General features: G+C 32.4%; 1 protein-coding gene across 8 annotated transcripts; it reads right to left on the reverse strand.

The window, feature by feature from the left end:
• Positions 1 to 2,702: 2,702 nt before the first annotated feature.
• On the reverse strand, positions 2,703 to 26,963 carry LOC143254008 (uncharacterized). Of its 8 annotated transcripts, XM_076508714.1 has the most exons (8): positions 26,861 to 26,961; positions 23,875 to 23,987; positions 23,454 to 23,589; positions 20,888 to 21,005; positions 19,606 to 19,810; positions 13,332 to 13,470; positions 5,871 to 5,966; positions 2,703 to 5,455 (listed from the first exon to the last, which is right to left on the reverse strand). In XM_076508714.1, the coding sequence occupies exons 6-8, from the start codon at positions 13,433 to 13,435 to the stop codon at positions 5,182 to 5,184; spliced, it is 474 nt and encodes a 157-aa protein (XP_076364829.1). In that variant the 5' UTR covers positions 13,436 to 13,470; positions 19,606 to 19,810; positions 20,888 to 21,005; positions 23,454 to 23,589; positions 23,875 to 23,987; positions 26,861 to 26,961; the 3' UTR covers positions 2,703 to 5,181. The 8 variants fall into 8 exon arrangements, with proteins under 8 accessions (XP_076364829.1, XP_076364830.1, XP_076364827.1 ...); XM_076508715.1 differs by lacking the exon at positions 23,875 to 23,987 and having other exon boundaries at positions 19,606 to 19,807; positions 20,845 to 21,005; positions 26,861 to 26,963; XM_076508712.1 differs by lacking the exon at positions 23,875 to 23,987 and having other exon boundaries at positions 20,845 to 21,005; positions 26,861 to 26,963.
• Positions 26,964 to 27,766: the final 803 nt, after the last annotated feature.

Here is a 27,766-nt window from a genome sequence, read left to right on the forward strand (position 1 = left end):
ACTTATGTAGTTTTGTTAAATATGTTACCCACTGTTTCACCTTTCACTCAACAACCCCATGATCAAACAGTCCTGCAGTTAGATTGAATAACCAGTTGTAGTTTCTCTCTTGTCTCTAGTAAATAAATTGTCATTTTTCACACCAATTTGTCTTTCACTAGAATTGACCTTTTGAACCCTTACAGTGAAAAGATCTGTTTTCTGTGTGCAACAGCAGTACCAACATCTTCGGTTATGTTCCAAGCAATGCTATCAAGAGATTACACAATCCTTTCCCAGCAACAGTTACTAAACAATGTAGAACTAAAAAACACATTAACTTTTATAAGGAAAATTATAACATTTTCTAAAACTCAGAGAGGCTGTTACTTCATTCTAAGCCTTTTTGAAGCAGTGTCTACAGTGTGAGACCTAGTTAAGGAAATGCTGAGACTGAAGCCAATACAAAAAACCTATGGCTCCTGGTACCACTGAGGAGATACTTTTGAAATTGACACATTTCTGCTCGTAAGCTACAGCTGGAAGTGGATGGTTGTTTCCCCAAGAAAGATAGCTGAAAACTTTGCTGTCCCATACCTACCAAGTTCTGTAAAGTAGCTTTGGTGGACCTAGCCTTGAAAGCAGACATCTTTATATGGAAGGTGTTTTAAGACGCGTGGTCCTAAACAGATCTTGTACTTTGAAGAAATCAATAGTAGACCACAATTTGTAATAATGACCACAAGATATAGGGTGTGAGAAACTTGAAACATTCTTAGAAAAAATCAATCTTCAGTAGGGAATGATTATTTTGTACATTTAACATCAGTTTGAATGGGGATTTTCTAAACAATTTAGATTGATGTAGTAAGTTTTTACAAATACAAATAAATTGTTTCCAAATCCTTTGCTAAACACTGAAAATGTTATTAATTTACAATTTCTTTTCAATAGTTTATTATATTGAGTAAAAAAAATGTTTTTGATACAGTGAAAGGTAAATGATTATTACTTCAGCCAACTAGTTATATTAAAAGTTACCATCATTGGCTAATATCTAAAACAGAATTCTATTAAAAGTAAAGGGAATACTGAATAACTTGGACTAAATACATAAAGTACTGTTATTAATGCTCAGTTTCTAATTCAAATTTTATTCTTTGCTGTAAGAAATGCTAATGAACATACAGTGGGTCGTTTTTTGTGCTTGCTACAGTCCTGTCATATAAACAGTTGTTGTCCATTTCATCTTTGTTCAAAAGTGTTAAGCTTAGCAAAATAAATACTACTGAGCTGATTTGATCTGTTCTTAGTGTTTTGTGTAAAAACAAGTCAGAAGTGCACATGTATTTGGTCTAGTATTTAAACTAGACAGAACTGTTTGCAGTCACTGCCTTGTAAGGCCATCCTAGAAGCAAGTAACGTGTAGAACATTTGCACTTTCAATTATCAACCATGTTTTGTTTTTTTTAATATACAAAGCACTGTGGTGTATTTCTTTAACGTAACTTGGGATGAATATAACCACACTTGCAAGTTGTAACAGTGAATACTGCCTATTGTTCTAACAAAAGTATATACTGTGCAAAGACTTGAGATCCAAATTTGCAAGTTATACTTTGAGGAAATAACAGGAGTGGTAGAAAGAAAACTACAATGGCTTCCTGCACCAGGTGTTCCTAACACTAAAGTAATGCAATGGCCTCCTGCACCAGGTGTTCCTAACACTAAAGTAATGCAATGGCTTGCTGCACCAGGTGTTCCTAACACTAAAGTAATAGACTAGAGAAAAGTCAGTAAACACCTCAAATGGCAAGCATGTCCAGATCCCATGACCCACAGCTTACAAAATGAGTCCAAACTATGCTAGATGACTCATCAGTTGTCAAACATTTTAAACCCCTTCAGTTAACTTTAAAGAAATGGAAAAATCACCAACATCAGTTTCTTGAACCACTCAAAATCCATAAATGTTCTTCAAACATCTCCACTTTTCTATTAAAGTGCATTTTTTGTTACTTGTTTTAAATAAGTCACCATTACATCTGGAAAATGGTTAGATTTAAATCCTAGTAAGAGATACCATTACTTTCTACCTGAATACCAAATCAGATGTTACAAAGTAGCTGTTATTACTGATTAGGAGAAGGACAACCAATCACAAAATTACTAATCCTTAACTGTACAGTTTAATATATAATACCCCAGTTTGTTTACCAGGCCCCAAGATTTCAAATGAAAGAAGAAAAAAAGATTGAAATTTCTCTTAAATATTGGCAAAAACATTTTCAGATGCATTATATAAACACAGATGAACAGAGAAGGAAAAACAGATGAGAAAGTTAGCTTCACTAGACTCTTGGAACAATATATAACCCACAGACTTGTGACATGTCTCTATTTTATTAATGAGAAATCTTTTAAGTAGTGGGGGGATTTCATTGCAAGTTTTTGTTCTTTAAACATTAGGTTTTTGGAACAATTTTAGACAAAACAAAAAGAGCTTGATACTTAAACATGTTAAAAAATGTGTTGGCATCAAATATTCTCCTACAAATCTTTGTCACCCAATTTTTTACCAGCTGCATGTTTTTAATGTTGCCAGATCATGTTATAAATATTCACTTAAAGCCCTCAAGAAGGTTCACAAAGAAAATGTTGACCTGCTAGAAGTGTAAAGTACTCAGAAAATATAGTATGAATTATAAACAACTGAGCCCTCATATCCAATAAACCTTTATTTCTCTAAACACTTTGTTTAACAATAAAACTTAAGCTTTGAAGACAATTCTCACCTTAGACTTGGTCTTATTACAAACCTTACACCAATACACAAACTTTCATATATTTCTATTTTTATAAATACCTGACTGGCACCACAAGCTAGTTAGAAAATAAACTGAATGAAAGTGAACTCTGTTCAGTAACTGGCCCATCAACCTATATATGTTGCTGTTTAAACAGGGTAAACCACCCAAGATCTAGTGCCACTCAACATTAACACAACTAGGTACATGTTTCATATATAATTAGATCAAGAGATGTTTCCAAATGTTGTTACTGTCCATAAAAAATTCACAGCTAAACCCAAGTTTCGATCTCATTAAATCCCAGCTGCAGGTGAATGTTCAGGTGCGATTCACATCTACACTGTTCAGTAGAACTTTCCCCACAGCTTCTGGAGTTCATGTAAACTTTAAATCATACACAGAAATAACTTCAATTATTTCTCTTTCTTCAGCTATCCATTTTAAAACAAGTATTAATTATAATAATTTGTTTAAAGTTTATGGAAACACATCCAGTAAGCTCTGCAGAGATGCTTAAATTAATATCACAATTATTTATATCACAGTCTGAAGCATTATGCTAAAAAAAATGTTTATACAACCATTATCAAAACATTGAACTTTGGAAATAAAATAATTATTTTTTAAATACAATCAAGCTAATTAAGAAACAAAAAGTGCTCACAACTGCAAGTTAGCAATAAAGCACGAATGTGAACAAGGCTGAAGGTATATTAATGTACAAACAAGTTTTAATATAACTTCATACAGAATCATTTATTTTGATCATGAAAGACATTTAAATAAGCTCTTGTTATACCCAATCAATGTCGTTAATGGAGCTGGCATAGTTCAAAGAAACAAACTGCAGAATGTTCCCAGTGTATTCCACAACACACACTCTTCAGGTGTTCTCTTCAGTAAACTACTTCTAATAGTTATTATATTAAACAGAGATTGTAATCATAACTTTCACTAGACTAGAGGACAAGAACCACAGAGATAAAACAGTCTCTTGGTTTTGTTTCTCACTACTGACAAAAATTATGTTTTAAATATTCCAAAACCATATTCCAGGGTACTTCAACATTAGTTTTATGAAATTCCTTTCTGACAATGCCCATATCCTACTGTTTGTTATAGCACTACAATGTCACCATCTGATTAACATAATAAATACATTAACAAATACAAATATGTTGAAGTCAACAATACAAGGTTATATACTGTCTTAATACATTAAAATGAGTCTGTCACGAGAGCAGGTTGGTGTGTCAACTCAAAGACTCTATGGACAAAAACAATGATTTCATATATCATGTTAAGTTCTAATACTACACCAAAGGTATTAAACATCCCAAAACCTTTCCTTGTTATGAGTACGTAGTCTCAAGTTTGTCACCAAGTAATGACCAGTACTTAGTTTATTACAACCAATTAAACATTAATATAAAATTAGTGAGTCTACATATGATAAAAGTCTATTGATCAACTATGAATCTAACTTCAGAAAGTGGAAACAAAACAAGGTCCACTTTGAAGTGTGCTACATTAGAGGTAAAAACTTAAAAAGGTTCTTGAATTTCCACGAGAAATCAACCAATGACTGGCTAGAATAGAACAATACAGTTTTATGATCATTTTCTTACAGCATAAACACATCAACAAATCTGATGTTTCGTACATTTGAAATTCTGAGAGTTAATGTGGATAAATTTTTTACTCATAGCAGGAGATATTAATCAGATAATAAACAAGCCAACATGAATACACACAAGTTTTTAAAACAGTAAATCACTGTATCATAAAGAAAGTGGGAGTTAATACACATCTCACTCTCAACTGTTGAGCTAAACCCAAAATATAGATCTGTCTAGCATCCCTAAACATGCAATACCATAGTTCGTGATGACAAGAAAACCCACTTGTAGAAAAAATTATGTATTTAAAAATGGCTGATATAGATAGAGAAAGCATTATCTAGAGAAGCAAACCTGACGATGACCGAAGAAGGTCGAAACACTGTTCGCTCCTCTACACAGTGCTTTCTCTACCCATACCAACAGTTTTTAAATATATAATACCACAGTTTCCCTGGGAAAAAAACACAAAAAAACCTACAAATAACAAGATCAAAAGTTTGCTGTTCTTCTGTATCCTGCTTGCTTTGCTTATTTCACCAGTTTCCATTTATCAGTGATGATGAGAAACCCACTTATAGAGAAAAATATATATGGAAACGGCTGGTTTGGGTTGAGAAAATTTTTTATGTACAGGAACAAACAGACGATGACCAAAGAAAGTTGAAATGTTGTTCGCTCCTCTACATAAAACATTTTCTCAACCCAAACCAGTCGTTTCTACATATATATTAATCTCCATTTATGTTAACCTCTGTGAAACATATCTAACTCTATTTTGTGCTTGTCACCTTCTGGTGACCTTTATTAATGTCACAGTTATCCACAACGGTGTCGTCGTCAGAGTCGTTCCTTCCACTCTCGTCTCCAAAGTTTATTAGTAGTTGTTTTCCGTTCTTCCCCCTCTTAGCACGAGAGAGCAACGGAGATCTTCCGTCCCGTGTCTTGGGTTTTTGTGGAGAAGAACAACTTGGTTTCTTCTTGAAGTTTCTGGAAGGGGTTCCCCATACATTATTAACAGAAGACTTGCCACTCTTGGTAAGTGAACTTTTGGGAAGAAAAACACATGTAACAAACAATAAGTTTTTGGGGCAAGTATTCCATTTGTTTAATATAACTACTTCATTTCTTACATCATCCAGTTTTGAAACTGAGTACCCACTGCTAAAGTGACATTATGTTTAAACACACTGTGCACTTTCCTGATGTCCATATGATAACCAATAATAATGAAAGTTGGACATATCTCTGTACATATGAAGAGTTTTAGGTAACCCATATTTCTAAAGAAAGACCTTTCTATTTTTACATAAAGTCTGTATTAAAATAACAGAAGTACCATTCTGGAGGTTTATTTGTTAAAAGTTCTATAAAACAGACGCATACAACAAACATTATTTTCTCACTTCCCAAGTCTCATATGCTCAGTTTTGAAAGAGGAACAGATGAAACCATCATTCACCTGTTATCTTGACTGCCGTTGTGCCCCCAGTCTTCAGCCGAGTCTCTGTCTGGACTCTGAAGTAATGGGATGTTACTCTTATCTGGATCCTGGTGTCTAATAAAGGAACATTTTTTAAACTAAAGTGATTTAACTGTAATAAAATAAGCCATTAAAAACAAATATTTCACTGATTAACCTCTTATGTTTATATGTTTACCTCTTACATATACAATCTATTCACAATAATCCACAACTTTTACAATTATAAGTTTTTTACTTTTAAATTTTGAAATTGTTGGCTTTGTGTTTTATGTTAGCAGCATATGATTTTTTTAAATGAACAGAAGTGTGTTAATGTAAGAAGTTCTCTTGTTACTGCCAAAGTCTCTTGCTTTCTTGCCAATTCTTCTCTCATCGACCACTAAATTTTCAACGGTCATTTCTTTATTACCAATCAAGCCCATACTGTATATATTTTATATTACCAATCAAGCCCATACTGTATATATTTTATATTACCAATCAAGCCCATACTGTATATATTTTATATTACCAATCAAGCCCATACTGTATATTTTTTATATTACCAATCAAGCCCATTCTGTATATTTTTTATATTACCAATCAAGCCCATTCTGTATATTTTTTATATTACCAATCAAGCCCATACTGTACATTTTTTATATTACCAATCAAGCCCACACTGTACATTTTTTATATTACCAATCAAGCCCACACTGTACATTTTTTATATTACCAATCAAGCCCACACTGTATATTTTTTATATTACCAATCAAGCCCACACTGTATATATTTTATATTACCAATCAAGCCCACACTGTATATATTTTATATTACCAATCAAGCCCACACTGTATATATTTTATATTACCAATCAAGCCCACACTGTATATTTTTTATATTACCAATCAAGCCCACACTGTATATATTTTATATTACCAATCAAGCCCACACTGTATATATTTTATATTACCAATCAAGCCCACACTGTATATATTTTATATTACCAATCAAGCCCATACTGTATATATTTTATATTACCAATCAAGCCCACACTGTATATTTTTTATATTACCAATCAAGCCCATTACTGTATATTTTTTATATTACCAATCAAGCCCATACTGTATATTTTTTATATTACCAATCAAGCCCATACTGTATATTTTTTATATTACCAATCAAGCCCATACTGTATATTTTTTATATTACCAATCAAGCCCATACTGTATATTTTTTATATTACCAATCAAGCCCATACTGTATATATTTTATATTACCAATCAAGCCCATACTGTATATATTTTTTATATTACCAATCAAGCCCATACTGTATATTTTTTATATTACCAATCAAGCCCATACTGTATATTTTTTATATTACCAATCAAGCCCATACTGTATATTTTTTATATTACCAATCAAGCCCATACTGTATATTTTTTATATTACCAATCAAGCCCATACTGTATATATTTTTATATTACCAATCAAGCCCATACTGTATATATTTTATATTACCAATCAAGCCCATACTGTATATTTTTTATATTACCAATCAAGCCCATACTGTATATTTTTTATATTACCAATCAAGCCCATACTGTATATATTTTATATTACCAATCAAGCCCATACTGTATATTTTTTATATCACCAATCAAGCCCATACTGTATATTTTTTATATCACCAATCAAGCCCATACTGTATATTTTTTATATCACCAATCAAGCCCATACTGTATATTTTTTATATTACCAATCAAGCCCATACTGTATATATTTTATATTACCAATCAAGCCCATACTGTATATATTTTATTTTATGGTTTATACCATAAATGTCTTTTCTTTTTCACTGGTCTTTCATTTAAAACTACATTTATTTTTCTTAGATCATACCCATACTTCTAATTTGGTAGAATTATAACCACTATTTTTTTTAAAAGAAATACACACATGATTTTCTGTACCATTCTCCTAACTTCAGAACCATTAAAAATTATAAACATTAGAATACACTAACCAATGACCTTTAAGTTAATCACAGATTGTTTTCAGATTGGATGTAATTAGGAGTTTTAAGATGAATTACTTCCACGAGTACGAAGGCCAAGGGATGATCCGTGACTACAGCAACCTGAATTACCATATTACACAACCAGCACAAAGTACACAGTTTTAGGTATGTGGTAACATAACATACGCTATAGCAACCATAAAAATTCACTGAACTTTGCAAGTCAATACAGAATTTTTAGAGTGAACGTCACAAACAGTTTTAAGTTATGTGAAAATAATTAGGCTTCAAAGCCTACATCATTTGTTACATATCACAATGGATATTTATGACAAAACATATGTTGTATATAATAAATGTTACCTGTAAAACACTACAGACTTCACAGTAACCTTCTAATGCTGTAAAGCATATGACTGTAAAAATAACAAGACAACTCGGTTTGGAGATTAATAGTAAAAAAGAGAGACACCAACATGTAAAACTATGAAGTAATAAAACATTTAAAAAAGACAAATTTTATATTAAACAGAAGACACTTCAAACCAAAGTACATGTTAATATAAAACAAGGGTCTACAGAAAACAGTTCAAACCAAACAAAGTACATGTTAATATAAAACAAGGGTCTACTGAAAACAGTTCAAACCAAACAAAGTACATGTTAATATAAAACAAGCATCTACAAAAGACAGTTCAAACCAAACAAAGTACATGTTAATATAAAACAAGCATCTACAAAAGACAGTTCAAACCAAACAAAGTACATGTTAATATAAAACAAGCATCTACAAAAGACAGTTCAAACCAAACTTAGTACATGTTAATATAAAACAAGGGTCTACAAAAGACAGTTCAAACCAAACAAAGTACATGTTAATATAAAACAAGGGTCTACAAAAGACAGTTCAAACCAAACAAAGTACATGTCAATATAAAACAAGGGTCTACAAAAGACAGTTCAAACCAAACAAAGTACATGTCAATATAAAACAAACATCTACAAAAGACAGTTCAAACCAAACAAAGTACATGTTAATATAAAACAAACATCTACAGAAGACAGTTCAAACCAAACAAAGTACATGTTAATATAAAACAAGCATCTACAAAAGACAGTTCAAACCAAACAAAGTACATGTTAATATAAAACAAGCATCTACAGAAGACAGTTCAAACCAAACAAAGTACATGTCAATATAAAACAAGGGTCTACAAAAGACAGTTCAAACCAAACAAAGTACATGTTAATATAAAACAAGGGTCCACTGAAAACAGTTCAAACTAAACTTAGTACATGTTAATATAAAACAAGCATCTACAGAAGACAGTTCAAACCAAACAAAGTACATGTCAATATAAAACAAGGGTCTACAGAAGACAGTTCAAACCAAACAAAGTACATGTTAATATAAAACAAGCATCTACAAAAGACAGTTCAAACCAAACTTAGTACATGTTAATATAAAACAAGGGTCTACAGAAGACAGTTCAAACCAAACAAAGTACATGTTAATATAAAACAAGCATCTACAAAAGACAGTTCAAACCAAACAAAGTACATGTTAATATAAAACAAGGGTCTACAGAAGACAGTTCAAACCAAACAAAGTACATGTTAATATAAAACAAGCATGTACAAAAGACAGTTCAAACCAAACAAAGTACATGTTAATATAAAACAAGGGTCTACAGAAGACAGTTCAAACCAAACAAAGTACATGTTAATATAAAACAAGCATCTACAAAAGACAGTTCAAACCAAACAAAGTACATGTTAATATAAAACAAGCATCTACAAAAGACAGTTCAAACCAAACAAAGTACATGTTAATATAAAACAAGCATCTACAAAAGACAGTTCAAACCAAACAAAGTACATGTTAATATAAAACAAGGGTCTACAGAAGACAGTTCAAACCAAACAAAGTACATGTTAATATAAAACAAGCATCTACAAAAGACAGTTCAAACCAAACAAAGTACATGTTAATATAAAACAAGCATCTACAAAAGACAGTTCAAACCAAACAAAGTACATGTTAATATAAAACAAGGGTCTACAAAAGACAGTTCAAACCAAACAAAGTACATGTTAATATAAAACAAGGGTCTACTGAAAACAGTTCAAACCAAACTTAGTACATGTTAATATAAAACAAACATCTACAGAAGACAGTTCAAACCAAACAAAGTACATGTTAATATAAAACAAGCATCTACAAAAGACAGTTCAAACCAAACAAAGTACATGTCAATATAAAACAAGGGTCTACAGAAGACAGTTCAAACCAAACAAAGTACATGTCAATATAAAACAAGGGTCTACAGAAGACAGTTCAAACCAAACAAAGTACATGTTAATATAAAACAAGCATCTACAGAAGACAGTTCAAAACAAACAAAGTACATGTTAATATAAAACAAGCATCTACAAAAGACAGTTCAAACCAAACAAAGTACATGTTAATATAAAACAAGGGTCTACAGAAGACAGTTCAAACCAAACAAAGTACATGTTAATATAAAACAAGGGTCTACTGAAAACAGTTCAAACCAAACAAAGTACATGTCAATATAAAACAAGGGTCTACTGAAAACAGTTCAAACCAAACAAAGTACATGTTAATATAAAACAAGGGTCTACTGAAATCAGTTCAAACAAAACAAAGTACAAGTTAATATAAAACAAGGGTCTACAGAAGATGGTACAAGTCAAACACATAAAACTTTCTTACACACAATGTACATCAACATAAAACAAACTTTAAACTGTACATAAACAGCGATAAAACAAAACTATGCTTCTTGTATGAATAACATACACGTAACACACAAACAGAAAATAAATATTAGATACAAAACATAGAAGCAACGTTTTTGGATCAAATACAATAAACACAAGTTTTAATTACCAACAGTAGATCAACAGGGAACACAGAGACACACACAGCAACCATTCCTTCTAATGTAAACACAATCCTCCACACATATTTAAGAATACTTACTTCATATGAGCTCCCTGTTTCCCCAACATTTAAGATCTGAGGATGTGAGAACAATCTTTAACTATGAATCATAAACCGAGACAAAGCTGAAGAATTACATGAGAGAACCGTTGAAAGATAAGTGGAGAGAAGATAAAGTTTCCTTGCATACAAAGCTTAACCACTTAGATTTAACTTTCCACACAAGATAATTAGATTGTTTTTGTTTAGTAAGGAACTACAGAAGTACTATTTTTGGAACACTTTGAAATGACCCACTTCCATTAAATTTCTGTCCAAACTTAATTTTCCCTCCCTTTTAAGGGAACTTTATACAATATAGTTACTAATTCCTCTTTCTTTGAACTGTATAGAACACTCAAACAAAATCCACCAATACAGTTTAATTACTGTTAAATCTTATGTAGTAGCTAACAATCAATCCTTGTTTAGAAACGTCTTACAAACTCTTAATGGAATACACTTCAATTCTGTTGTATGCACTTAAGTTTAGTATTGCTGCTTTTTGTGTACCATAACACTCTTACCATGTTGCTAAACAATACCTGATAATTAGTTAGAATTTAATTAGATCAACAATTAAAAAATTAAAATATTGGTAGTTTACTTCATAACTAAGAATATTAAAATCTAGAAAGTTTTACATGAGAACTAATAAATGACGTGTTAAAATTTGAATGCAAAATATTTAAACTATCTCAGAAGTTTTCCACTGAATTGCTCAAGTTTGTAATTTCAGGCATCTTGCACCCATGGAATCAACTTTTAACTCACACAATGATATCTGTACCACATTTTAACATTTTTTACAAATTTTCTCCACTAAAATAATAAACAACTTAAGTGCTAAAATTTGAGTTCCATTTCTAGACTAAATACAAGGGTAAAAGTTGTTATAAGTACCACCAGGCCAGTTAAACTAGAGAATTTACATAATTCTCTTGTAGTGGCATGTGCGTATGTGTACACGTACATTATTTGAGGATTTAATGACCTTTTTAATGAACTGTTTGGAACGTTGATAAAACAACTACTTTCCTTACCAACTTATGTAATTTATATAATATAGATATATGTAGTAAATATATTCACTAACCCTAAGGCTGACCATATTATTTTGTGAAATTACATACAAGATACATCAAAATTTAAACTGTTAGAGTACTCCAAGACAAGTATTCTGATCAATAACAATTGTCTCCATCTTGCAAATTAAAAATTATTTTTAATGTTTCTACTGCAATGCTCACCATTTGAACATTAAATAGACCATGATACAAAGAACAGAATATTTAAGTAGAATAATAAATAAAACATGAAAACCTTGCTATATTATTTTACTTTAGTATACACAGTACACAAGGGTGTACTTTTACTACATTAAGGTCAGTCTGTTCACGTCTACTTTAATTTGAGTTGAACCATTGGAAAATATGTTCCGAAACAAATTAACCAAACGTACACAGGATCAGACCAACCATGTACTACTGATTATAACTATCAACGTATAATGTTTATCTACACAAAAGGTGTTACAAAGGTACTTGTACCCATGACATGTCTGTAAACCGATGGCATCTGTCTGATTCAAACTCCCACAAGTGTCAGAGGTCAAGTATGTTCACATGAAGAAGGATACTTCTATCCATTGTTCATATAACCTCTGAAACTTTAACCTATACATTTTGCAGTATCATTGTGTATTGTATCTGGTATCTTCTCTCTTCTACTATATAATCTGCCACTGAATCTAACAGTTGATAAATCAAGTATATAACACGATTGATTGTCCCATCATTGGTACAGCAGAAAGTCTACAGATTTACAATGCTAAAATCATGGGTTTGATTTCCCTCGGTAGATTTAGCAGATAGCCCGATGTGGCTTCGCTACAAGAAAACACACACATAATATGAATGATACATTGTAAAAAATTCTAACATGGACACCTTGGCCCCTACCAGTGCACACAGGTTTAATATATGCTTTATTAAATATAATACACAGCAAAATAATCATAACTGTAATAAGAAACCAAGACATGATGAACAAAACGTAACCAATGTATGAATACCTGTCACATCAGTTACACAAGAAATACCAAATGTAAACCTATAATTTACCTAATGGTATATCATTAAGTTTTATTACTTATTATTAACTTCCAGATACATGTTTAATCTCTAAGTAAATAACTATGGAAACCTCACTGATAAACCTTCCACTGTTTTGTACTTTAGTGATGGGTACATTATCCTAGTTTCAAACTGTATATATTAATTCTTAAGGGTGTAATAAAAACTCCAACCTTTTTGAAATAAAGAATATGAAGGCAAACCTTTCAAATTTAACTGTCTTACATACAAGGTTATAGCATGAAGAAATTAGACCAAAATTTTGTAAGTACATCTCTCACTTGTAAATACTCACTTTGATAAGTTCTCGACAAAATAACCTTTACGTAACTGACGAGACGACCCCTTTTCCAACGTCATTGCCTGATGGCCAAGCTGAGCTACTTGTAACCAATCCATTCTCTGATTACCGGAACAACAACAACAAGACGAAACTTGCACGTACCAAAAAAATAAGAATATATATACAATTAAAAAATAAAATACGTCCACGAATACAATTTATCTACCTATAAACTGCCCCTACTCAACGCTACTAAACAATTTGCTTTCGTTTTCAAGGGATCACATCGTTCGTCACGATTACACAATTTTTACAAACAAACAAAAAAACTTACTGTTGTAGGAAAAAGTAAAATGTATTCCAACAGTTGTGGGAAGAATATACACACCTACTTAAACTAAAAAGAATACATACAAGTTCTGGATAGTTGTGAGTATCGCTTTGAAAATAATTCTGAACGACAGGTTGAAATTTAATTTAAAACGTGAACATAGAAACCTTTCACTGAAACACGTTCCCCGTGTTTATTACAGCAATAATACGTTAATATACATCAGTCTAACGTACACTCAAGTTTAGACTTACACGACCGTAAATTTTTATACAGGCTGTACTGTCTTTACTTGCAACAAATTTACAGGTTAAGCTACCACACGAAGTAAACGTTTAAATTATTTTACGTGTATTCTCCGAAACGACTGAGCCCTGGTATAAGTACCTCACCTTACATTAAAGTTACGTATAGAATGAGTGGCTGGCAAGCGCTAACCACCACGAATCTTCCACAACTATGTAATCATAGGTTTTATTTATAGAACAAAAAACATTATTTACGACAGCTGTACGCTGACAGCTAGAAAAAACCTGGTTTTCAGGTGTTCAGCTAACCCGCCAACCTATTTGAGAAAGTCCTACCATACCTGCGTGCCTAATTTTCACTTCGTATACGACGTTCTGAGAAGCATCTCCAAACCTCCCTCAATATTATCCAAAATTACGTCACGTCCTCACACGAAAACTGTAGCGCCGATGCAGCGACGTCTGGCTGTTTCGCAGTGCGGCAGTTCAAAGTACCCATTAAGTGGGCAATTTCGTCCATTTTAAACTATTTAGCTAGTTTCTAGTAATTACTGCAGTTTTAATAACAGTGTAGACTAAAATGCATTATGTACATAATAGCCTGCATATCTACAACTTGTAGATATGCCAACTACCAACAGTTTTTGTATGTTCTTTTAGTGTAAGGATATACTGTCTTAACTTTTTGCCTATAAAACATCTAGGTGGCATATAATAAATTGCCTCCCCTTCAACACCAGAAGTAAACACTACAGCAAACCCACACATATACGGCTTGTTTTCAACTGATTTTTGTGAATTTTCTGCTGATCATTCTCACAATATCTGAAAACTGTGCTGTTTGTTTGTTTTCAGCGAGTTTCTTCAACAATAATTTAAGTGTTAACACTTAACTCAAACGAGTAATTGTTGCTATAAGTTACGGGGAATATATACAGCCTGGTACGTTTTGTAATACTCTTATAAACTGAAATATATTTACACTCAAGGATATATTGGATGTACGATATCATCTTTAGAAAGAACTAAGTACACAACAATTTTGTATTGTGTGACCAAATAGTTACGTCTAACCCAGGGATGGCCAAACTTGCTTGTTATTGTTACAATTTGAATAGGAATACATTATAAATTGTGGTTGAAGGAAGAAATAGGTTAAGTCAGCTAAACAGCGTATTGTATCTAACAATACAACTGATAGGATTTTGAATAGCATCTATTAGAAAAAACTGAATACAAGACAATGGATATTATTGCTACCTGTATTGACAACTTGTAAGGCGTTAATTAGAGTATTGAGGAATGGAGCACAAACTGAACACAAGAAGGACATTGAATTGTGGGAGAGGGTTCAAATAAAAGACACAAGGATTACATCTGGATGGTGAGAATGTCCTGTGAGGAGAAACTAAATTCTCTAAACTTGTTTTTGCTAGAGAGAAGGTTCAGAGGGGATTTGGTTGAGGTGTACAAGGTTATTTGTTTGTTTGTTTTGAATTTCGCGCAAAGCTACACAAGGGCTATCTGAGCTAGCCGTCCCTAATTTAGCAGTGTAAGACTAAAGGGAAGGCAGCTAGTCATCACCACCCACTGCCAACTCTCGGGCTACTCTTTTACCAATGAAGAGTGGAATTGACCGTCACATTATAACGCCCCCACGGCTGAAAGGGCGAGTATGTTTGGTGCGACCAGGATTCGAACCCGCAACCCTCGAATTACGAGTCAAACGCCTTAACACACTTGGCCATGCCGAGCTGCATATAAGATTATTTGGGTTATTTATGGTATTAATAAAATAAATCCATCTATTTTCTTGTGTATTTAACAGTGAAAACAATAGGACAAGAAATAATAAATTCATATTTTGGCAGCATAGGAGTTTTCTACAGTTTAGACAATATTACTTTTCAAACAAGATGGCTAGCTTTTGAAATAAGTAGCCTTCCAGAGTCCACAAATATTACGTCTCGTTATTGTAAGAAAAGAGAAAACAAAAACTAAAAAATATTGTGCCTCAAACTTTGAAGCTGTAGCCTAATTATAAGAGTGACTGTCAAACCATACTATTTGACTGGACTAATCCAAGAGTTGGTGGTAGGTACTGTTGACTAACTGCCTTCTCTGTTATCTCTCAGTACAAAATTAGGGGTACTTTTTGCCCAGAGGTGCCCAAACTTGCTTAATGTAAGTACCATATACGATAAACTTCAGATGTTTGAGAGCCACAAGACATGAACAAATATTACACACAAGTTTTTATTGTTACATTTTATTACCTAAATTTTATATAAATATTAAGAAATATATGTATGTAATAATATTTATTGATGTATGTTGTTTTTAAACTGTTAATTTGTATTAGTTATAATAAATCACAAAGTACACATATATACACCAAATGTTTTTAAAATCCTGGCTGAATTATTGTTTTAACTATATTGAGTGTATTTAATACGATAAACTACGGAAACATCTAAGACAAATATACAAATTTGCATTTCATTAACATTAAATGAGACTGCAAAAATAAAAGTGGTGAAAACAGATATTTTTAATGATATTTATTTGTCTTAGTAAATATCTGGTCAAAACACGGAGGAAAATATGTAAAACAATAAAACTAGAGATATTTTATCTTGATACCACCTTACAAAATTTTAGTCTTGTCACAATATTTTTTTGACACAAACAAGCATTGATACAATTATCAGGCTATTTTTTACTGCTAGTAGAAGTCATGTAAATTTCCATCTTGGTTGTGAGTCGTTGAAATTCAGGCTGATATGTTGTCAAGGCTGTACAAATTAGCTCCGTCAGGTGTTGATTTGTAACGATGGCACGATGTTTCAACTTCACAAACCTCATTACAGAGTACAGTGATTCACAGCAATATGTTGTGCTGAAAACTGAGGTGAGTTGCACAGTGCTTTTCTTCAGTTCAGGATATTTTCATTCTGGAACTTGCTTCCAGAACTCAACTGTAGAATGGGATTTATGGATCATCTTTAGACCCAGGTCCTCCTGTAGTTCTATTAGTTCCATTTCCACAGTAGATGATTCTGTAACCAGAGGTTCGAGAATTGGACAACCATCAGTAATCACATCAACCATGAATGGATTTACAACAAAAGCAAAGCTGTGCTTCAGCAAGTTCTCAAACCTGTCTGGGAAATTATCAAGCAGTCCTTGTAATTTATCTTTGTATTCTTCCAGTTTATGATCTTTTATTTCAATATCAGAGAATGTATTTACCCTCCTTTGAGATTGGCAAAGTAACTGAAAATTCTTGACAATATGTCTCTTTGAAAAATTCTTATTTTATTCCGAAAGCTGAAAATTGTCCAAGTAAGATAAGAAACAATCTTATCCTTCCCCTGGAGTGCCAAGTTGAGAGTCTGCAGATGATTTATTACATCAGTAAGGAACATTAGATCTTGCATCCATTCATCATTTCCCAGTTGAGGATACAATCGTTTCTTTTCTTCAAGAAAAGTAATAATTGTCTCATACAGATCCACAAACCTATGTAAGACATTCCTGGTTGACAGCCACCTCACAATGCAAAAGAAAGAGACATCACTGGGTTTATCTTCAAGTTACAGTTCTTCAATAGAATTTTTGAACTCTTGGTGGATCTTCCCATTTAAACATATTAAATTGACAATTTCAAGAACGAATTTCATAACATCTTCATACTTGAAGTATATGGCTGCCGGGTGTTCATGATGAATAATGCAATGAACAGGGAGAAACTCTGTAAAGCTGGAATCACTTTTCATAAGTACAATTAATCCTGCATTTTTTTCCACCATTGCAGATGTTACATCTTTTGCAACACTGACAAGTTTATCCAGTGGAACATCAGTATATGTTAAGGCTCCATCAAGCGCATTTTTAATGTCAACACCATGAATTCTTTCTTTTAGTGCCACAAAGTCTAACATCTCTTCTTTCACAGTTACATCAGAGGAAACATGATGAATAAATACCGCCAGTTGTGGGCTGTCTTGCATGTCTGTAGATTCATCAAGCAAGGGCTAAGCTGAATGTGAGGGAATTCTTTAAATCACTTTGCATTTTGTATGCAACATCAGCACTGATCTGGGTAATACGTGAAGCTACTGTTTGTGCTATTAGTCGCTAAAGTTTTGTGTTATTTGAATCTAACACTGCAACAACTTCAGCTATATTTTTCTAAACAAATTCACCATCAGATTGTGGGTGTTTAGCACGAGCAATATTCCATGATATAACAAAAGTAGCTTCATATATACGTAAAAAAACAGCTCGTTTGGGTTGAGAAAATATTTTACGTAGAGGAGCAAACAATGTTTCAACCTTCTTCGGTCATCGTCAGGTTCACAAAGAAAGAAAGAGGTAACTGACCGGAAGCTGACCACATGTTTGAAAGGGGTTGTGTAACTGTGTGTCGAAATGTAGAGGGCGGTATTAGATGTTTGAATATATAATTCTATTTATTTTATTTTATTAATATAGGTATAAAGGTGTTTCTTTGTATTGGTTTATTTTGGGTTTAAGTTGTTGTATAAGTAAGGCTTCTTTAATTTTGCGTTTGTTTATGTTTGTTTCTTTATTTAGTATTTGAGTGTTTTCTACGGTTGTGTTTATTTGACTTGCAGTGTTTGAAAACATGTGAAGGTGACTTTTTATGTTCTTTGAATCCGGTTTCCATTTTTCTACTTGTTTCTCCAATACAGAAGTCGTGGCAATTATCACATTGTATTTTATAAATATTGTTGGTGTGGTGTTTGTCAGTGTAGTTTTTACATAGTATAGACCTCAGTTTTGTGCCTGGTTTTTGAATAAATTTGGTATTAACTGGAATGTCATATTTTGTTACTAATTTTTGCCAAATGTTGGTTATTTGTTTGCTGATGTCAGGAATATATGGTATACAGCAGTATATGGTTTCGTGATTTTATAAATAAAACCGATGTGAGAAAAGTCTTAAGTATTTCTTTATTATACAAAGTATGAAGTATGGATGTGTGTGTGACGGCAACCAACTCCGCACCTGGTAAAAGTTAGAACAAAATTAACATCTTAATAACCTTTCCTGATACAAATGTAGTGATATTTTTGGAAAAGAACCATGTGTTATAAAGTATATCCACTGATAGCAGTATGAAACCAGTGTTATGTGATTGTCACAGTACAAAGAGAACAGTTTGTATCATAAACACTTAACATGTAAAGGAACTCTGTAGCTTTCTACTTTATATCTCTAGCAATTTATGATGACAAGAAACCCTCATGAAGTAAAAGTGTATTCTAAAGTTGGCTGGCACAGTTATTAAAACTTTAAAATATAGTACAGAACGTTTCAGCCTTCTTAGGTCATTTTCAGGTTAACAAAGAGAGTTTGCAAATCAAAATTCATTCAGTTTTGTTGTTGTTTGTATCAGGTTGAAACTTTGAAATAACATTAACTTCCTTGTTTAAAACATAAAAGGAACAAACGAAAACTATCGCATTTTACAAAGTTATGCTATAAACAATAGGTCAATATCTTCCCATTGTTTTCGCTTTTTAATATTCTGTATAACTTATTCCAGGGACTCTTCACCTCTAGGTCAGTATTTTGATTCCATGGTTAACCTTTAACCAACAGGATTCTTCATCACCACCTTCAAGTTCACTCAACATGAGAAGTGTTAATAAAGTATCTAATTTGTTATTTTTTTACCTTTCAGTGGCTGGGATTGGACTTCAAGTAGGGAAGATACTTCACATGGACAGAGTTCCCAATACTGTCTCTAATACAGAGCTTCAGAGACAGCTGGGATTGGACTTCAAGTAGGGAAGATACTTCACATGGACAGAGTTCCCAATACTGTCTCTAATACAGAGCTTCAGAGACGGTTATTTCCAGTGTTTCTTGTTCACACCTGCTACATAAAATGATAATAAACCAAGTATAATATTCATTTCTTCAACGTAAGTAATACAAACCATAAAAATACAACACAGTACAAGGATTATATAAAAAATGTACAAATTTTAAAAAAATAATAAATTCAATTGGAGATTTTATCCATCAGTTTTTAATTTATCCTGACTAATTGCACAGTAGTACTTGAAGATGTTTTAGCTCTGCTCGAGTATCATCAAACCATAAACAAGAAATATAAAACTAATCAGTTACTTTACATGTCTATCCTTTCATTCACAATGTCTGTCAGTTCTGATATTCTTTGAGAAGCTACTCTAAGAAATTTCACAACCTATAAACAGAGGGAATCAATAACATATATATAGTTCAGTATTATAATAACTGTATTCTTCTGTCAAGCTTGTACACTTAACTAAATCAAGATTAACAAGTCTTAACCAACAAGTGTAATATTTGATCAGCTTCGTGCATCATTTAATATTTACAATTGTGAATCTCCCTCCTATGAATGTAGAATAAGTTATCTAATACTTAGATATTTATAACATCTAATATTGTACCTAGACATCTAATAATAGACCTAGACATTAAAAAGGAAAAACTGTACACTCTATTCAGAAAACAAACATCAAAAGAAGGATAAAATCGTTATTATTGTTTTCTGAACATAACATAGGCACAAAAACAAAATATACAAGACTATAGTCAGGCCATAAGAATTAAACCACCCTAAATTAGTTAAATAGAACAAAATTACACATGCTAAGCTTGGGTCTTTCTTTAATTACTGCAGTCAAAACTTTGATTGATATAATAAAATAATAAAGTAATTTATGTACAAAATGTACTGTGTAACATATACAGAAGTGGTTACTACTCAACTTGTAATGATTATGTCCAAACCATGTACCTGTCCATATGTACTGCTAAGAAAATGGCCAGTACACCAGTCTGAATGCTCAGGGTGTGAAAATAAATATAATTACATGCATTAGTAAATTAGACAAATCTTGTATCAATTATTATTCCCACCTTTGGTAACTAGAACAATCTTCTCTCCATTTATAAATCTAACCATGTTATTGTTAGATCCTGGTTGGAATCAGCAGTACCCTCTGGTGATGTATCTGGATTAGAAATCTTGCTGGAGATGCTTCAATAGTCCAGGTCCTTCACTGAGATTCAGTTGTTATCTGAGCAAAACAGTAAAATAATCATTTTAATTTTTATCATTGTTTACAAAAGATTTTAATGTCAAATAACAGTTTCATTTTGTCAGTTTGAAAAATAACCAACTACACATAACTTCTCGAAAACATCAAAGCCATATAATTACTTTCATCTTATACTCAGAATAAAATTTTGCACATTATGGGACTTTATAATAATCAAATTTAAAATAACTTTCTAGAACAGGAACATAAAATGCAGTATTTAGAACAAAGTAAGAGATAAAACACATTTTATGGTGACAACTACAGATATGCCAACCATTACAATTTGAGCGTAATCATTATGATTTTGGTGTGTACATTATGACTATACACTCATACAGACAAATATTATGACTTGTTGCAACTCCCAAATTATTATATATTATATAGACCTATACAATAAAGTGATAAATTGTTCCCCCAGGGCTTGAAACGGGTGAAAAGAAAATTTCTCGTGAGATACATATAAATTTTGATAATAAATAAGACATAGTCCAAATGGCTACTTGTGATGATCATGTTTGTGCTTGAAATAATAAAAAATATTTGTATCTCCGATGTCTACCAATAGTTTGAGTGTGGTGCTTCTCCATACTTGGTACGTGAGGGAATCCATAGTTACGTCATCAGTGCTTTTCAGCTAATCAGCCGTGATAGATGGGTATTTTTTGTTTTCTAAGCGGCATAGAAACACCAATTGCGATCATTCACAAAATGGAAAAAGAGAGGCCTCGTTCACCAGATTGTCTTGTTTTTGGCAAATCTAAAAGGACTAAAACTGTGAATCAAAAATTTAGGAAAGAGTATAGTGCAAAATATCTGGTCATTGCATCAAACGTCACTGACAGTCATGCATTTTGTACAGTTTGTCACATCAATTTGTCTGTGGTGCATGGCGGGATAAACGATTGTTCCAGACATACAAAATCAGCATCTCACCAACAAAAGGCTGAGGTGAAGACAAAAACAATGCAGAAAACGAAATTTATGAGTAAGAATTCAGAATATGAAAAAGAATTTTAAAATAATTTTTTAAATTTATTTATTAAATACACAAAACACAGTCATAAATGAAAAATCTATAGCAGTAATAAATAATAATAGTTATAATAATAATAATATAATAATAAACAGCTTAGAGACATTGGTCAGGCCTAGTAGCCGCAAATGATAAAGGGCTCTGTCTACAATCAATAGGCCTAGTCATTTGAAATAGTTGGCATCTCTGAAACTATGCAAGGTCATATTTAGATTAACATCCAAACAATCAGGCTATGCCAGTAAATTTTGAACAGAAGAAATTAAAAGAAACTTACACAGTTCTCTAAAGATGTTATAATTTTATTGTACAGATCACTGGTTAGGTCACATTTGGAATACTGTGTTTAGCCTTGGGCTCCTCACCAAAGGAAGAATATTGAATTGTTGGAAAGGGTACAGACAAGTTTCTAAAGTGGTGCATGTGGTGGAGGGATTGTTACATAACTGAAATCTCTCACACTGTTTTCTCATGAAAAACGTTAAAGGAGATCTGAGGTGTTTAACATTGTAACAAGAACTGTATTGATACATTATTTTTTTCATATGTAACAGTGAAAACAGTTGGACTAGGAGACAATATAAATTTTTGAAAGGTAGAAGTCATCTTCAGGTAACACAGTTTTTATTTTTCTAACAGGCTGATTGGCCTTTGGAATGGGTTGCCTTCAGATGTTGTAGAGATAGTAAATTTAAAACAATTTAAGAAAAAGCTTAAAAAGTACATATATGGTAAGGACTGGTTTTAAAATGTTATTTATTTTTTAAAATTATTTTAAATTTAAAGAATGGAACAGCCAAAATAGACCAATAGGTCCCATGCTGTGAAAAAATCTTGCATTAAATGAAAAACACAATAAAAGAAGAAGAACAGAAAGCCTTAAAACTCTGCTTTTAAACATAATACACTGAGAAAATGTGCTACAAGCCAAAACGAAACCACTCAAATATTGACAACACTAATAATAGAATATGACCATATATAATACTGATAAAACTTATCTGTTAACTTCAGTGAGGACGTGATTGCCACTGCATCTACCTCTGTTAACACCAACATTAGACAACTGTCTTATAGCTGACAATTTCACATATTGTTACAGCTGCATTTTCCAGAGACAAATCATGTGCTTTAAGTATACTGAGGAGAATTAGAAAAATAGTAAACTATCAAGTACTCCAATTACTTCAAATTCTCCTTACTACATGCCCTTTAATAGGGTGGTAATTTGAATCAATCTATATCTAATTATTTAGGGGTGTGTGAAAAAGTGATAAGTACATAAAATTATGTATAAAATAAAGGAGGGGGGTAGTCCATGGAAGATATGAAAAACATAAAGAAGTAGCAACAACTGAGAGATATAGCCCAGTAAAGATATAGCTTACCTATCTCCACCTGCACCTATAGTTATACATTTTTCCCTAGATGACATACTGATGTTCCAGTCTTCTTGTTTATCTTGTGTCTTTCATCCTTCACCATCTCCGTTTCAACACATTTCCACTTATGCTGACCTAACAGCTAACAACACACCCATTACTTGCAGTCTCACAAGCTACATCAGGCTTTATACGGTACGTAATTAATGATTTGAAGTGAATTTTACAAACACAATTAACAGTTTTACTAACATATTTAAGAACAGTACTGATTTGAAAGGCCTGAACTTCAGAACTGACACGTGCAAAATCAATGTTGTTAATGGTTATTCTTAATGTATTAAAGCTAAGTTCTTTAGCCAAAAGAAAAAAATTCTACCAATTATTTAGTTTTTAAAGAATTATATTTATGTCAAAAGTTACTTACAGGTTAACTTGTATTTTCTTCAACTTTAAAGGGAAATATTTTCCTTATTATGTGCACTTACAGTGAATATTTTTTTTTTCTGGTTTGGGTATGACTAATAGAACTTGTGTTACCTTTGAAAGACAAAGTATTTTCATAACAGTTACAAAAATTAAACTTACACAAATATTATAGTTTTCAAATTAACACTTATTTCAGAGAAAGATACAATTATCATTAGAAAACATTTTCATAAGTCCTAGTTTTTGTGCCTGTTAAGAAAAACATATATAGAAATAAACATTATTTCAATGGTAACATATTGAAATAAAATTTGTTTACAAAGTTCCAAAATAAAAGAACAATTATGCTAGAAAGATTAGAGAGAAAAGTGTACACAAACATGAAAGAAACTAAAGACATATTTTATAAGAAATCAAGTACCTCAGGTGAACACCCAATCTTTGTTGTTTCCCAAAACACTCCAACCGGATCAGCATTACATAAATGGTTACAAGCCCCACAATCAAGGAAGTTAATATTAATTTTAGCACATTCAGTAACAAATGAAATTCATAAAATTATTCAGAAAACCATTTTTTTCAATCTAAATAATGAAGGTTTAGAAATGAAACTTTGCTTTTCTATGAAGAGATCCTGGATCAGCCACGATTCTTTCTTATCCCATTTGATTTCCTATATATTCACAGAAACTTAACTATAAGGAAAAACCAATATTTACAATCAATAATTAGTTCTAACTGATCTCAGGATATTTATCACTTAGAAAACATACTGCAAAATAACTTGGAAATTTTGAAATTCCATTGCAAACCTGACTGAAAATTTGGTAGATGCAAGAATAGTCCCCATTCCTGATATGAAAACATATGTTTAGAATTTCTTAATAAGAAACTTTTCAGTTTCACGGAAAGCAGAGATAAGTAAAATATAATTGGGAAAAACATTATATGTGGAAACTAAAAAGCTACATAGTTGAAGCAACTTTAAAACATAATTCATTAGTATCTGTACACACACACAAACACACACACAGCATTATATTATTTCTGGTTATTTCCCTTCTTTAAGAATCTCTGACACATAATCTAGGTTTTTTATCTAACTTTTTGTCTCAGAACATGCTTGAAAATTAAACCTGGTCTAGTTTCATGATTCTGGAAAGGTCAACATATAATGTACAACAAACATGAAATCCATACAAAACACAAAATACCACATTACAAGATTACCACATTACAACATTACAAGCTTCCTTGGAATATTTACTGAATGATAGTGCTCAAAATAATTACAACACACAACACTTAATAATCCTACATAACCCTAACATTTCATGAAAGTGTAAGACCAACCTACACAATATAAATAAAATACATACCAAAACGACTGAAAGCAAAGTCATTTGGTTATATGTACAAAAAAAAAAGTATATTTAAAATGTGATCCGTTTACGGAAAAAAGTTTTATTCCTCCAAACTATTGGGCATAAACTGGTTGAATAAATCACATTTTCAGGTTAAACATATTACTTTCTCAATTAAAAAACAAAAAACTAACAGGAATATGGTTAGGAAGTTGTGAAATATTAAAAAGTAACATATCAGGTCATCTCATAAGTAATGTCCGACACTTTAATACAGAACATGCATAATCAGTTCTTTGTAGAAGGCTTTAATGACTAAAATACGTAGTAGAACGTGTATAAAAATGTTCAGACAAATAGAAGAAACTAACCCAACTCCACTTTTTCAGATTATTTACCAAATAAATCCTTATGAAGATGGACGTGTCAGAGGAGCACATTAGGAATATAATACTTTACGAGTTTACAAAAGGCAATAGAGGAGCAGAAACTACATGAAACATTCAAGGTGTTTATGGTGCAGAGTCTCTCAATGAAAGAAAATGTCGAAGGTGGTTTCAGAAGTTCAGATCAGGTGACTACAGATTAAGTGATGCGTCACGTTCAGGTCATCCTGTTGAGTTTAATGATGACTTGTTGCTGGCTGCACTTGATGAAGATTGTGCTGTAACAGTTGAAGAACTGGCACAGAAGCTTGATTCAATCTGTTCAACAGTTCAGCGTCATCTGTAACAGCTTGGAAAGGTGTCAAAACTTGTGAAATAGGTCTCCGATGATTTGACAAAAGCTAACCTCAGAGCAATTCTCATGAATGTAACTCACCTTTTTGGACAGGTTAGTGACTGGAGATAAAAAAAATGGACATTTTATTAGAACGTTAAATGTCACAAACAATGGCTCAGTGCAGGTAAACTGGATAAAGCACAGCCCACAATGGACCTCCACCCTATTAAAGTCTTGTTAAGCATTTGGAGAGATATTGTTGGTGTGATCCACTTTGAGTTGCTGACACTAAATGTAACGATTACATCAGACTTCTATTGTCAACAGTTAGAGCGTTTGAATGTTGTACTGAAAGAAAAGAGGCCTGCTTTGATCAATCATAAAGGTGTTGTGTTACACCAGGGTAATGCACGGCCCCATACAACAAGGATCACATCTGTAAAGATTGAAGAGCTAGACTGGGAAAAACTTCCACATCCTCCTTATTCTCCAGACCTTGCCCCATCTGATTATCATCTATTCCGAAGTTTGTAGAATTACTTGATGTAAAATAGCTTGGAAACATGAAGATGTCAAAACTGCCTTCTCTTCATTATTTTCCTCCAAACTCCAAGAATTTTATAGAAGTGGGATTCAGAAGCTTGTGAATCGTTGGCAGGAAGCAATTAATAATAATGGAATATACATTATTGATAAAATAACACTTAGAGCGATTGAAATCCTTTCTCTTTTTCTGAACCTAAAATCGGACGTTGCTTAAGGTATGATCTGATAATTAAAATTCATACCCAGCGTCTTACGTTTCTTAGCGTTACATTTACGTCGATCATCTAATGTAAACTAAACGTACGAAATACTAAACGTTAATTTTAAGCTAAGGATAGTAAAAATACTTACTAGTCTATTTAACATTTTAAAAACAGTATATATTGACACTATAGAATCTAAAGCTCATAATCCAGTTCTAATGTTTCTATTTCATGACGTCGTTATCTTGTGCAAATTACACTACAAATTTTCCCTCTAACGACAAAATAAAGTCATAAATAGATTTAGAAAATAATATAAAATAGTTACTTAAGTCTAAGCTTAAATTTCAATTCAAAATCAAATAAAATATAGTATCGTTAAGTATTTTTAATAGTATTGCTTAATTTCCATTTCAATTCCAATTAAGAAAATAATAATATTTTTTTTTCATTTTTGCAAATAAGATAATGTTGATCGCAACTACTACGTTATACAGAGGTGGCACATGTTGTATTGAAATTATTTTAGAGCCATTTGGTTAAGGCACTCGACTCGTAATCCGAGGTTCGAATCTCCGTCACACCAAACATGCTCGTCCTTTCAGCCGCTTGGACGTTATAAAGTAGTGGTCAATCCCACTATTCGTTGGTAAAAGAGCTGCCCAAGAATTGGCGGTAGGTGATGATGACTAGCTGCTTTCCCTCTAGTCTTACACTGTTAAATTAGGACAGCTAGCGCAGATAGTTCTCCTATAGCTTTGCGCGAATGGCCCGTCATGGCCAAGCGTGTTATGGCGTGTGACTCGTAATCTGAGGGTCGCGAGTTCGCATCCCCGTCGGGCCAAACATGCTCGCCCTTTCACCCGTGTGGGCGTTATAATGTTACGGTCAATCCCACTATTCGTTGGTAAAAGAGTAGCGGTGGGTGAAGATGACTAGCTGCCTTTCCTCTAGTTTTGCACTGCTAAATTAGGGACGGCTAACACAGATAGCCCTCGAGTAGCTTTGTGCGAAATTAAAAAAACAAAACAAAACAAGCTTTGCGCGAAATTCA

Source organism: Tachypleus tridentatus, chromosome 6 (assembly GCF_004210375.1).
Source record: "Tachypleus tridentatus isolate NWPU-2018 chromosome 6, ASM421037v1, whole genome shotgun sequence".
NCBI lineage: Eukaryota > Metazoa > Arthropoda > Merostomata > Xiphosura > Limulidae > Tachypleus > Tachypleus tridentatus.